This window comes from Cyprinus carpio, chromosome B16 (genome assembly GCF_018340385.1).
Source record: "Cyprinus carpio isolate SPL01 chromosome B16, ASM1834038v1, whole genome shotgun sequence".
In the NCBI taxonomy this organism is placed as follows: domain Eukaryota; kingdom Metazoa; phylum Chordata; class Actinopteri; order Cypriniformes; family Cyprinidae; genus Cyprinus; species Cyprinus carpio.
The window spans coordinates 18,038,927-18,052,676 of NC_056612.1; the positions used below are offsets into that span (position 1 = coordinate 18,038,927).

A 13,750-nucleotide genomic window follows, 5' to 3' on the forward strand; every position below is an offset into this window, starting at 1 on the left:
TTACATTAATGCATAATTAAGTTTAAACGATGACCATACACAAAAAATGTTTAGTATATTTTTTAATGAAGTTGTACATACAGATAATTACATCAGGTCTTTAAATAAACTCTTTAAATGTACAGCTGGTATTTCTCATCAAAAGAAACTTCAAGTTTTAAATCTAAATTCTAAAACACTCTTTGTACAGATTAATAGAAATTGAGATTAAACAGGCATTTTCAAGTATTATCCTCTTATGCCTTAGTTTTTTTTCTCCTTACAGTTATAAAAACTGTATATAGATTTTTCAAGGGAAAAAGATGAACAAAATGGATTCAATATATGCATTTACATCCATCTCAGGATTAGCTTACTTCACGGCAGCAACTCTCAAAGTATCAACATGATAAACAGACATTAGTGAGAAGAGTCACCTATCTCTGGACATCCTGGATAAAGTTAGAGTAGCCTGTTTTCTTGTGAATTCCTACAGCATCCATCAAGACTGTAGAGAAACATGCTAAAGTATTAGACGAGTTGTTGTATGGAAACTATCTAGATGTTGGTCTAATGAGCTTGTTGGCATTGTGAACCTTTAGTGCCAGTGTATCAGAGTGCAAATGGTCTAAAATGCAACATCTATTTCAAAAACTTGTAAATCCTGGACTTTGTGTCGGAGTGGGGGTGGGGTAAAGACCACAGTGGTCTGTTTTCTTGGCACTTTAAAGTGACTTTTTAAGTGGTGAGAACCTTTATAACCAGATTTTTTTCCTCAAACATTAATGAACTCTTAAACAAGTCTGCTATCAGTGACCCTCTTCAGTCAAGTTCATATTTCCTTAAGCTCACAGAGTGGAAATACAGACTGAATTGCTTTGGGGGTCTAACTGATGAAAAAAAAAAGTTACATTTTTGTGTGGTGTTGTGACCTCTTCAGTTTTTTTTTTTTTTTTTTTTTTTTTTTTTAATATAAAATAGATACTTCCTTCTGTGAACATGAGAAAGAATTAATCTGCTATAGCGAGCTCTTCCTATTTTGGAGAACAAAAACTTCTTTACGCAGATATGTTTTTTGACTCAACATGAACACACCAACATCTTCCTGTTTCACACATTATGTGTGAATTTTCATTATCTCATATTTGGCAATGGCCAACGTTTTACTTCACAAAGAGCACATCTACTGAACCGGAGAATCATGTTAAGTAAAGCTTCTCAAACACGTAGTTGTGTGCGAAGAAACGTGAGGTTTCGTCAGAGACCCATTACACAGACTATAATGTGTGTATCACACAGAGCAGAGGGTGCTCATCTGCTGCACTTTCCCCAGGTCCGTCAGAAGCTGTTTGATACGGCACTTGAGCTGTGGGAGTCGGGCCAGGGGTTCAGGGGGCTCCAATTCTCCTGTGAAGTCCAACCAACTCTCGAGCACTATACAGACAGGGAGAAAGAGAATGAAACCTTAACAAAATATCAAAAGGCATCTCTGCTTCTTGCTTTATTTTTTTATGGCAAAAGTAAGCAAAAGGTTTTTGGCTCACAAAGGATAAATCGTTAGCCATGACAACTGTGCTCATGAGCAAGACATTTAACTTCAACTTTAGCTCATGACGGTAACAAATTCAACCAGCCCTGGTCATGTGGCAATAAATATAGTTTTGACTCTATAATGGCACTTTCCATATTTCTTCCCCTTACCATCAAGCTCTTTCTCAATAAGGTCCATACGGCCAGACAGCTGGTTCTGAACATCCTCTATGTGTGTAAGCAGGTTCATCTGCCATTGCAGACAGTTCCTGGCCTGCTCCATGGAGCCCATATTGCTGTCATTCACACAGCCAGACAGAGCAATGGCGCTGCTCACCTACACAAACCATAAAGAGCACCGTTTTCAAAATCTGTTTACCTTTTCACATACTGAACCTATCCAGACCTGAGTTTTAACTGTCCTTTGCTTACCTCTTCTTCCTTTCGGTTAAACTGAGAGGCCATTTGCATCCCCTGCTCATCCCTTGTATGTTCGAGGCCTGTACCGGGAGGTTTCTGGTAGCTGTGCTCACTGGTAATATAAGTTTCAGGGCTTGAGTTCTGGTTGAGGTGCTCTCTGAAATGTAGGCAGTCTGGAACGCCACCCATAGGCTGGTCCTCATCAGAGTTCACCCAAGAACGGGCCCACAAGTGCAAACTTGGGTTGTGTTTGTTCCTAAAAAAAAAAAAAAATTTTTTTAGAAGTGTATAATTGTGCCTGCATCTTTTCTTCTACAGTTGTCTATCAGAAGAACAATTTAAAACCTGACAGGCCTGAAAAACTCAACTATTGTTAATGATATACAAATTAAAATTTAGTGTCTGGGCACTATGGCCAAAAATATTATATTTTTTTCCATATCATACAATATCATTATTCATCAATATTTGTTTGTTTATAAAGTTTTTTACGCCATGTTAGCATCATGGCTATTTACATGGCAAAAAGTTCAGTATCATCCATAAAATTTACATTATATAAAACATTTCAACTTAACATAAGATAGAAAATCTAAAATACATTTAGGTGGTACATTTTCAAATATTCCAAGCAAGCATGTTTCTGAATAAAAGCGTTTTCTAGCAGCATCATAAAAATTACAATTCAACAAAATATGCTTAATAGTCAAAGGAACTTTACATGAAAGACATAAAGGAGAACCTTCGCCTATTAATAAAAACCCATGGGTAAGTCTTGAGTGCCCCAGTCTACTATTCATCAATATTAAATTTACCATTAATAAGGAAAGAAATGCTTTCAACATTTTTGCTACACTTTTAAGAATGAATGTAAACATTATTGCTCATAATTAAATTGCACAAAGTAAACTACATTTTAATTTACCTTTTAATTTAGGGCCCCATGAAAACTATTTTATTTCATCCCCTAACGTCTGTGTTTTCCATTTAATTTTTTTCTGATTCTGTGGTTTATGATTTAATACAAAAATACTGAAAATGGTGTCTAATTAAATGAATAATAATAAAAACAAACAATTGAATCTGTAAAAAATATATATATATATTTAATTTTGGTTGTATGATATTCTGTAAAAAAAAATATATTAAGAACACATTAGTATATCCAAAAGTAATATACTGTATTTCTGTACTTCCAAATCTTTATTTTGTGAGCTTGTCATGAAAATCGTTGAGTTGCAGTTTGTATTTATAGTTTAGCTCAGATGAAACGGTGAAAAAGCTCATGAAGTGAACTCTCAGTAAAGCTCTGGACTGTCCTCATAAATTGAGATGTCAGACGCTTGAAAGGCTTTAAGTGTTATGTGTGTCTGCACTGTTGTTGTCATGTTTGCTGTCATGTTGCAGCTTGGTAAGATGCAGTATATCGCCCTGCCCTAGCTTAACCCATCTTTTGCAATAATTCTTTTTGGATGATTTTTATGATAGTAATATGTTTTTAACAATGTCAAAAATCTGCTGTGCTTCTGGAAAGGTAAAGCGTCCTTACTGTAAAATATCCATCTTCAGCTGAAGGCCATGAAGCAAGTTTTTAACACTGTAAACATCAGCCAGCAGCTGGTGAGTGGACACAATCTTCTTGGCGTTCTGATGCGAGTAGTTCTCTGTGAGGAAGGAAAGGCCATACATGTGGCCCTTTTGGAGCCAGTCTTTATTGTGGCGGAATTTAGCACTCCACCTCTGACCTGAAAAAAAGTACATAGTTCATTAACAACCTTGGAGCATTTTCAGTTTTATATTTACTGTACATAAACTTCATTTCCATTTAAAAAACAGTTGAAGATAAAGCTAGAAAATCCTGCTGACCCTTTGTGCACAGTATTGTCCCACAGGACTGTTACCTGGAGGGTCTCTGCAGATGTAACATATGTAGTGATCAGGGATGCTGTCCTCCAAAAGTCCCATACACACACTGTGCTGCCAGCACATACACTCCTCACACTGTACAGACAGAGATAATATCAGAAAACTATTATTTGCAATTTTACAGACAGCAGATTCAGAACAAGGACACCAAAAAGGTACTTAGAACCATTTCAAAACACTTGAGATGTTTCTTGCATGAAACTGTATATTTACAGACAGCATAAAGACTAGTTGCAAAGTTCATCTAAGAGTGAACCTACCTGAATCATAAAGCCGTTTTCTTCATCCATCTCACAGATGCAACGAACGATTTCATTGGCACCATGATCATCCTCATCCTGGAAGTCCTCCATAGTGATCGAGTCTAGATCCTGGTTATACTCATCTCCACTGAACAGCAAACTCTCAGTGGTCGAGTCTTCCAGGAAGTCGATATCTGATAGGTCTGAGATAGGAAAAGGAAGTTGGACATGAAAAGAGGCTCAACATCACAGAACATCACTGACACCATATTCATGTTGACTTCTATCTATTAGCCACAGAACACATCAAATTTAATGGCTGGAAGCTACAGCTAAAATGATTCCATTATTGGAAAGTGGCTACAAAAAGCTGTTAATCAATGAAAAGACTTACTCTCCCCGGTGAGGTCGACGGACAGTATGGCACGAGGGTATTGGAAGGTGCTGTGCTTGAAGGCACTAGAGGAAGAACGATGTATTGGGGAAGACGGCCTATCCAAATAAGCCAACGACATCTCATCCAGATCTGAGTAACCTTAGCACAAAGGTGAGAACAATATGACCCTCTCATTCCATACATCAAATAGATGGCTAAAGTGAAATGAGGCAAGTTAAAATTGATGAAATTTGAAAGTTGCTCTAATTTTTAACTCACAGATGTAAGATTCAAAGTATTCATTTGTAAAACGTTTAACTAAAAAGACCTCTGAAAATGAGGCCAACATAAAACTTAGCTTACAGTGCAGTTTTGATTTCTTCTTCTTTTTTTTCTTTTTCTTCTGTTTAATTCTGAAAATGTCCTTCTCTTTCCTGTCCCTTCTGTCTTTATCCCTCTTTTTCACTAAAGAGAAAATAAATACAAGATTTGATGAAAACTTGATTTAAGAATGTAAAATTGAGATTTAAAAAAGTCAGTAAACTAACCAAACAACTGACATTTATCCTCCAGTTTGAATTTCCGCTCTGTCTTTATACAAAGCCCTGAAGACCAAATAAACATCCATAAGATAAAAATGGAAAAAAGCAAGAACTCCATTAATCATCTTTAAAATCTAAAGAAATAGCTCACCATCTAGGTGCTTTTCTTTCTTGATAATCTTGTCGTGGAGATTATCAAAGTTGGGAGGTGGTAGGGAGACCTCTGTACTGTCTGAACTGACAGAAGCAGAAGAACGTTTCTTCTTACAGAACTTAGGAGGCCTCGCACAGCCAGAGCTGTCCATTTGAAGCATGAAGCCCTGAGAGGACAGAGCTAAGGCCACAAAGAGAAGAAGGTAATTCAGTTTAATTGTGTAATTGTTAATTCACTGAAATCACCCTGAAAAATAACAACTTACAGGAAGAAGTAGAGACGGTCCTGCGTCTCTTGTTATCTGACATATCTGACAAGGTGCTTGTAGGCATGGAAGCAGATGTGGCCCTAGTGCGGCCCACCCTCTCTGGTGAACAGACCTCGCTGTCCATTTCTTTCTCAGTGTTATGATAGTACTTCAGGTGATAGTCCAGCAGTTTTGCTTTCCGGAATGCTTTAGAGCAGCCAGGGACTTTACACTTAAATTTATTATGGTCCAGGTCTATTATAGTCTCATTGGGAGCAGTGGGGTCATCAGACTTCTTGGTATTAATAACTGAAAAGGAAGGAGAAACTTTTATTAGATAAATATACAGTCTTTTAAATTGATGTGAGTGGAAGACAAGCGATGATTCATACTTGGCTCTCTGGCATGTTTGTTGGCTTTAGGATTCCTGGAAGGGACTTTCTGACATGCAGCTAAACATAAAATGAGAAGATAATACATAGTATTTACATATCACAAAAGCCCAGCAGCAACACCATTACAACCATTAACAATGCACCATCTACTGTTGATATTTTCAATATATCCTGGTATGTGACTTTGCCGTTTATTATATCAACGAAACACGATGTGTCCTCCAAAAGATTCATGGAGAAACATAATGAAGGCATTCAATTCTATGGCCAACCAACCTGCCACTACAGAAGGCGAGTTCCCTTCAAGTGTTGTTTGATTACTGGACAACACGTCAGTCAGCTTGTCCTTCTCACAGATTGGTGACTGAGCAATGCTAGTAGGAGGAGCTGTGGATGGGCTTCCTGAAGCTGGCTTTTGTGGAGGAGCTTCTGTTTTAACTGCAGTGCTGCTGTCTTCAACTAAAAAAAAAAAAAAAAAAAAAAAAACATAAAATAACATGCATCATTTACACAGATCAGGTATTTATGCAATTTCAAAAGTCAGTAAGATTCTCTTATTTTTTTTTTTAAAGAGGTAATAGTTTTATTCAGCAAGGATGCATTAAATTGATCAAAAGTGATTTATGTGACAATTTGTATTTCAAATAAATGATGTTTTTTAACTTTCTATTCAAAGAATCTTGAAAAATTCTGACAGTTTCCAGAAAAGATCAACTGTTTTAAACATTTATGATAATAAGACAAAGTTTTTTAAGCAAAACTTCTGAACAGTAATTTTAAGTGCTTTACTATGCCATAAGCTCTACTTAAGCAAGTTTATGTCTTTTACCAGCTTTTTGAGAGTCATCTGGTGGAGGAGGAGGAGGAGGAGGAGGGTGAGTGCTAGAATCCTTTATGTGTGGTGAAGAGGGATAAGCCTGGTCAGAGCTTGTTGCTAGACGCTGAGATCGTCTCCTTCTCTGAAGAGAGTTGGCAGGGACTATGCAAAAACAGACATGCATATTATTTTCACATCTATTTAATATATATATATATATATATATATATATATATATATATATATATATATATATATATATATATATATATATATATATAATATTATATTAATAATTTTTTTTTTTTTTTTTTTTTCTGGTGCCAATGAGTTTGTTGTACCTTCTGATACCTGACATTGCATAAACACTACCTACCTGTATGTGTACTGTCTGGGAGGGTGTGTGTTGAACTGGGTGAAGGACTGGGTTCGGGGGCTGCAGTTGTGTTCTGACTGCTAGTGGTGGACTCTCCCGAGTCATGTTTGAGTCTTCTTGAGCGAGACTTGCACAGGGATGGGCTAGAGAGGGATGCTGGGGTTTTTTGACAACTGACGGACTGGGATCTCTCATCAGCTGGACTAGCCTCTGCACCTGACGCTTTCTAAAGGGTGGAGAAGTAAACATGACAGAGTGTGTGTACTAAAGTGATCATCATGTTGATAACAGTAAGTCAGTTTCACCTATACCTGCTGTGATGTCACTGGAAGCTCTTTTGACTCTGCTTTGCATTCAGACTCAGTGTCAGCAAATCCTTGATGATCAGAAAGGAAAATCACACATCAACATCATAATCACTATGCTCTGCTGAATTACTGTCACAATTTACTTAATAAATATTTACGCCATGATGATTTTCACTATTATAGATGAATTTAGAACATTTTTGACTCTAAGGCCCTCATGGTCCACAACAATATTTTAAGGATCTTTGATGTTTACCTGCCCCCTTGCTGAGACGTGTCCTTTTACTGCTGCACAAGTTGACTTGTCTTTTGCGCCTCCTTTTTGCTGTAGCAGGTTCGAGCTCTTCAGCAGCTGGCTTACTGTCCTCCTCTTCCGAGTCCAGTTCTGCTGCGTAAAGCAGGAAATAAACAGATGTGTCTGATCAATATGAACAAAGCGCTGATTTAAGATCAATCTGAAAACCAAATGACAAAGTTTTATAAAAGATATATAACTGAACACAGATCGGTAGGCAAGAACTTCACTGTAAAGCATCCAGAAATTAATTGGGCAAGAAAAGTCCTAACAAATCACATACCAAGTTTCTCTGATTCACTCTCAACATCATCATCTTCGTCATCCTCAAGCTCTTCATCTGACCGCTGTTCCCTCCTGTCCTCTCGGTCCTTGTTGCTGTTGGCGCTGGTACGTGGTCTGTTCCCTCCTTTATTCTTGGCTGCAGCTGAAGCAGCCTTCACCAGAGCGATCCAGTCCTGCGAACACAAACCCATACACTATCAGTCACATCTGACATGGACCAGTCACAAACACACCTCTGACCATGGCTAACATGCAAAAAAAAAAAAAAATACTTTTAATAAAATAAAAAAAGCTAGTAATAAAGTAGTAAAGGTAACTGAGGAGGAAGAATAAAGTAATTTGGCATCCCTGAGCTGCCTGACTGCCACAAGGCGCAACTGTAAGCTGTGTGGATCAGCTGCTTGTGTCTTCAAATATTATTCAGGATTGACCCCATGCATTTTACCTTCTGAAAGAGAGGAAGAGGTCAAGGACAATACTATAGAGGGCCACTCTGAAATATACAATTAACTATAAAGCATTCTCAAAAATGATCAAGCTGTGAAAAACAAACAAATCTATTAAAGGGGTCATTTGATGAGATTTCAAGTTTTTCTTTCTCTTTGGAGTGTTACAAACTGTTCGTGAATAGATAAGATTCCTAAAGTTGCATTGACTAAAGTCTCAAACCCAAAGAGATATTCTTTATAAAAGTTAAGACTCGTCCACGCCCTCCTAAAATGCCTCATTTCACACGCTCCACATCTCTACATCATTGTGTGGGAAGATTTGCATAACACTGCCCAAATGTTCACGCAAAGAAAGAAGGTGTAACTTTTATTCTCGCTATAGTATTGTTACCGCCGCCGCCATGTCGTTTAGATGCTGTGTTTCGTTGTGAAAGTGAAACTACTTTGTTTGGCCATCCAAAAGATGACACAACTAGATATCAGTGGTTAGTTGTATTTACAACACTGTTCCAGAACAGTTCAACCCAAATTTTCAGATGTGTGCAGCGCATTTTATGGAGGACAAGGACTGTTTCCTGGGAGAGTAGCCTACAATGCCGATGTTCTGACAAATAACACAGACTCACAGCCTGTAAGTACGTTTTCATATTTAAAGGATTTGCCACTGACTATTCAAACACGAGTTTTGAGCAGTGTAGAGTAGCGCTTGTTTGTCATTTCTCTGTTCACAAATGCAGACATGCTATTATGTTAACGCGGCGCGATGCAACACAGTGCGTAAGAAGACAGTATAAGTCATTATAATCAGTAATTGGATTGCAACTGGATGCTACATATTGCAATGGGTTGTATTGGTTTTGTCTTGTCGCACCGGGACTTAACAACACAGTATAGTAAGGGGTGTAACATTTCAGGCACACGCTTGAGGTATTTGGCCAATCACAACGCACTGGATAGCTGGCCAATCCGAGCACACCTTGCTTTTCAGAATGATGAGCTTTGTAAAAATCAATGAATTTCAGAAAGGCAGGGCATAGAGGAGCAACAATAATGCATAGGGAATTGGAAAATAATATGTTGTTTAAACCTTAAACCACATAAATACATTTCATTACACCAAATACAAAAAATAATGTTATTTTAAGCAACGTCATATGACCCCTTTAAACTTCATTAGAACCTATTTGTTAGAAAAAGAAAAAAGGAACTGATAAGGACTCTGTGAAGTCACTTTAATAAACTTACTTGTCCTTTTGCATCTTCTGGCATGGACTTGATATGGATTCTTTTCACACAGCGAATGACCCCATCATAAAATTGTACAGTGTAAATGCCTAAAGTAAACAAAATAACAGTAAATACATTCTTGATCTTTTAGATTTGATTCAAAAGAATTTCAAAGTTTGTTTAACCTGTGGATGCATTTGGCTAAATCCTATCCGTCCCAAAATAGCATTTGAGCAAACTTTTTCTTATGCATTTGAGAACAATCATTAGGCACACTTAACCAAAGAAAGCCAGATTCATTTTAACTGAATGATAATTACAATTAACTTTTTAATTGCAAACTGACAGAAAATATCTATTTCTGCCCTAAAGGATCAGCAAGGTGATCTTACCTTCCTTGTTGATACTTTCAATCTTGGCAGGGTAGTAGCGGCAATCTGTCCATCGGGCAAGCACCTCCTCACCATCTCTCAATTCCTAAAAATGCAATAAAAACAAAATAGACATGCAATTATTTACATTCAACAAAACCCAGACAAATACAACCAAGCCTGCACTGAAGATATGGGATGTGCTGTGATTGTAAAAGTGAATGGTTAGAGCAGAACAAACTGTGATGAACACACCGCAAACATCTGATTATTTCATGTAGCACCTGCCAAGCTGATTATAGTAGTTTAACAACTACACAGATAAGTTAAAATACTAGTTAAAATCCAATTCAAGAAAACCACAGAAGCTTCAACTGTATTTATAGATTCTTAATCATATTTTTTGTACTTTATGTCTATACATCTAAAAGTAAAGCTTTTCCTACACTACCTACTACAATTCAAAAGTTTGTGGTCAGCAAGATCTACATCATTAAAAAAGAACATATATTTCAAATAAAAAATGTCCTTTTGAAAATTCTATTCAACAAAAAATCCTGAAAGAATATGCCACTGATTTCACAAAACTATTAAGCATCAAAAGTGTTTTCAACACTGATAGCAACAAGAAATGTTTCTTGAGCAGCACTGTCACCACAGGAATAATTTAATAATATTTCACAATATCACTTGATTTATTTATTTTTTTTTTTTTTTGACTGAATAATAGATGGGCACAAGACAGTTCATTCAAAAACTTCACAAAATCTTACCAAAACCAAGCTTTTGGACAGTAGAGTAAGTGTAACATCACCTATTTAAATATAAGTCACAAAGTTCTATGTATTTTTTTTTTTAAATGGATGATTGCTTGCAGCCCAAAGAAAAACATTAAAAGGTTTTGGCTATGTAGATGGAGGAAAAACCCAAACAATGATGGGACAAGCAGTTTGAGAGAGCCAATTCAAAGGTAGATGGGCAATTGAGGTATGTACTTGTCTCTGCTGGGGTAAGTCTTTTTGGTCCTCTGTGCTCTCTGTACCTTCAGGAAGCTCACGAAGGCGAGATGCTCTCATCTCGCTGAGTCTCTCCTGGCAGAAATGTTTGTAAGACAAGAATTAATCAATCACTCATCTGATTAGCAAATGAGATGTTCTTTTATTTCATTTGAGTGGCTGAAAACGTCAATAAAGTTTATTTTGGCAGCTTCATTCGACATACATACTCTAACAGCCAACAAAGTTCCCTGCATTTCTCATGATTGCCATGTCATCCTAGACATTTCAGATCATAAACATATCTGAAAAGTGGAAGTACTGCAAACATACAGACACCTCCTCTTCTTTGAGACCCTCTTTGCGAAGCGCCGGCCTCTCTAATGGTCGAACTCTGTTGCTGTCCCAGAGAATCCATTCATCGTACCTATGGCTCCAACGGTCAAAATGCACAAGCATCTTTCCTTCATCGTAATCAATCTTTTCGATACGTGAAGGGTACCTGCAAAGAAACCATTCAACATGGATCATGGATAACAACAAACAAAGCACAGAAAACATTTAAAACTTAATAACAAACTATTCTTAAAGAAAGTGACACATAAACAGACTAATGTTTCAGTGTAATTCCTATGTGCTTTAAATAAGACCAAATTAAAAGCATCCTAAATTTTAAATAGCATCTAAACAGTTTATAATGTGAAAATTAATATTATAAGTGAATCACTATTAAGTTGCATTATTAATTTTTTTATATAAGTTTGGTACTAAACAGATAGATCTAATAATTTTTTCAGCCATGTGCTTAATTATTTAAAAATATATATACATTGACTTGTTATTTAAATCTTTTTATTATTTATATATCAAACATTTTTACACTATTATATCAATTTTTCTCTTAAAATTTCCACAGACCCCTAGCACTGTCTTAAAGCCATAGTTGGACCACAGTTTAAAACCCTCTGTTTTAACAAATATATGCTAGCAATAGCGATTGTACTGCATTTTTAAATGGACCTTCAAAACGAATTCATACCATTTTTGCAGGTAGTCTTGGGCCTCAACCCTGGCACCAACCTCAAAAGTGATCCCTGGTCGATTTGGAGGTTTCTTGCTCATTTTGAGTGTACTCTTACCAGGTCTTTCTCAAGACACAAATGCTCTCTCGTCCCGTGGACGGACCTATGATCAAAGAAATTATCTATGAGTCTATGAACTATATCACATAGACAAACATTATTTATACCAACTTTATAGTAAAACAGACAACCATTTCACTCCTTCAACATGCACTGCATTTGCATAGGAGGTATTTGTAAATGTACCAATAAACATACAGGGTTTCATTCAAGCTGACTAAGGAACATATGCTCAACTATTTTACCAGCTTGCAAAATGTACCCTTAACCCGGCCTTTGAGCAACCTACTCTATTCTGATACACTCATATCTGGAGATATCTTAAGATATTGTTCTAACATTTGCACACTTCAAGGTGTCACGAAGTATTACTATTAAATGCAAACAACAGAAATCAAGAAAATACACCAAAGTTTATAGAAAAGCGTTCAGACAGGACAGTGGCTAGCTAAGCTAAGTTAAAAAGCTAGTTGAATGTACTCCATTTATAACAGACTAGCGCACAAGTTAAATCGCCATGTTAAAAACTAGTTATCCTGTAAGGAAAACTCAAACTTCTAAAAGAACTAGAAGCAAATTTAAGAGTGAAAAAACATAAAAATATGAAAAGAGGGTAGCTGACTCTTTTCACTGGATTATCCTAGCTTGCTAATGCTAGGTACTGGCTAACGAGTTTCTCAAATTTCCTGCAGTATGAATATAATTGTCAAGTTTTTCCTGAAAGAGTCACTAAACCCGTGGGCAAAAATAATACACCTCATCATTTTACAGTTGAAATTTCAACTCAAACCTCTCACTGTCCAGTTAGCACAGCAGAACTAGCCAAGCAGCTAATGTTGTACCAGCTGACTAGCTAAACCGTTCCGAAGGGATAAAACTATGTGCAAAAAAAGAGAGAAAAAATGACAGGCCAGTTTTTATCGTTGTTAAAACGACTCGATGAATGACAGTTGCTTTCTGATGACCGTTATACGCGTGACATAAACATTTACCTTTGAAAATGCATTGAGAGAATAGCAATTAATTCCTATGGTATTTTCTATTCATTCCAGCTCAGTTGCTTTTGACCCAAACTGGACGTGCGCGCGCACGCTTGCGACGCACAAAATGCCTGAAGGCACGAGCGCCACAGACTGACACGTGACCTATGACCAGACGCATTGTGTTTTGCTTGTTTTATTGTAAGAGACAAGCCCATTTACTTCAGCTTGAAATCGACCATCTCTGCTACAGTGCCAAATGTCGTTTTTGTGAATTTTCATACAGTTAGTATTGGTAAAACTTCAAATTCAGTGTGCTGGGATAAAATTACCCCACCATAATTATTTTCTTGTGGCCACAAATGGGACCAAATCTCATCTGTACACGTCTGATATCCATGGGCTTCTTGCCACAGGTTTGAATTATGTTTAAAACAGTGTTATGAGAACTAAATTAGCATTCTAATAAATGGAATGTTTCTATTTACCTCCCTTAATAAAACATATGCTGATGCATCCTCATCCATACTTGTAGGCTATCTAAAACAATTACAATTTAAAAGGAAATGCGCTTTTCTGAAGGAGGGCATATTCTCCCTTACACTTTAAATATTCCACAGCCTTTGCCATTTTGCAGTTACGAATCATGGATAAACTGAAGGACACAAACCTCTGACGCCATCTGCAGCTCAGC

The 13,750-nt window shown here is 36.9% G+C and overlaps 1 protein-coding gene across 11 annotated transcripts; it reads right to left on the reverse strand.

Moving 5' to 3' along the window:
- Positions 1–45: 45 nt before the first annotated feature.
- LOC109080436 (PHD finger protein 20-like protein 1) lies at positions 46–13,211 on the reverse strand. Of its 11 annotated transcripts, none has more exons than XM_042741233.1 (25): positions 13,069–13,211; positions 11,974–12,119; positions 11,274–11,436; positions 10,935–11,030; positions 9,961–10,045; positions 9,587–9,675; positions 8,338–8,340; positions 7,891–8,065; positions 7,569–7,700; positions 7,316–7,380; positions 7,005–7,230; positions 6,641–6,790; positions 6,088–6,270; positions 5,809–5,868; positions 5,435–5,725; positions 5,167–5,349; positions 5,022–5,078; positions 4,837–4,938; positions 4,492–4,632; positions 4,116–4,300; positions 3,831–3,930; positions 3,479–3,674; positions 1,942–2,185; positions 1,681–1,846; positions 46–1,413 (listed from the first exon to the last, which is right to left on the reverse strand). In XM_042741233.1, the coding sequence occupies exons 2-25, from the start codon at positions 12,054–12,056 to the stop codon at positions 1,271–1,273; spliced, it is 3,318 nt and encodes a 1,105-aa protein (XP_042597167.1). In that variant the 5' UTR covers positions 12,057–12,119; positions 13,069–13,211; the 3' UTR covers positions 46–1,270. The 11 variants fall into 11 exon arrangements, with proteins under 11 accessions (XP_042597167.1, XP_042597165.1, XP_042597166.1 ...); XM_042741231.1 differs by having other exon boundaries at positions 7,569–7,697; positions 11,268–11,436; XM_042741232.1 differs by having other exon boundaries at positions 6,088–6,264; positions 11,268–11,436.
- Positions 13,212–13,750: the final 539 nt, after the last annotated feature.

Excerpts from the sequence above, each read along its gene's own strand:
- LOC109080436 (XM_042741228.1), bottom strand. The coding sequence starts at position 12,056 with ATGAGCAAGAAACCTCCAAATCGACCAGGGATCACTTTTGAGGTTGGT. Across the intron at positions 6,271-6,640 it reads AGATGACTCTCAAAAAGCTG|TTGAAGACAGCAGCACTGCA; the intron begins GTAAAAGACATA and ends TTTTTTTTTTAG. Across the intron at positions 4,633-4,836 it reads GAAGAAATCAAAACTGCACT|GTTACTCAGATCTGGATGAG; the intron begins GTAAGCTAAGTT and ends CTTTGTGCTAAG.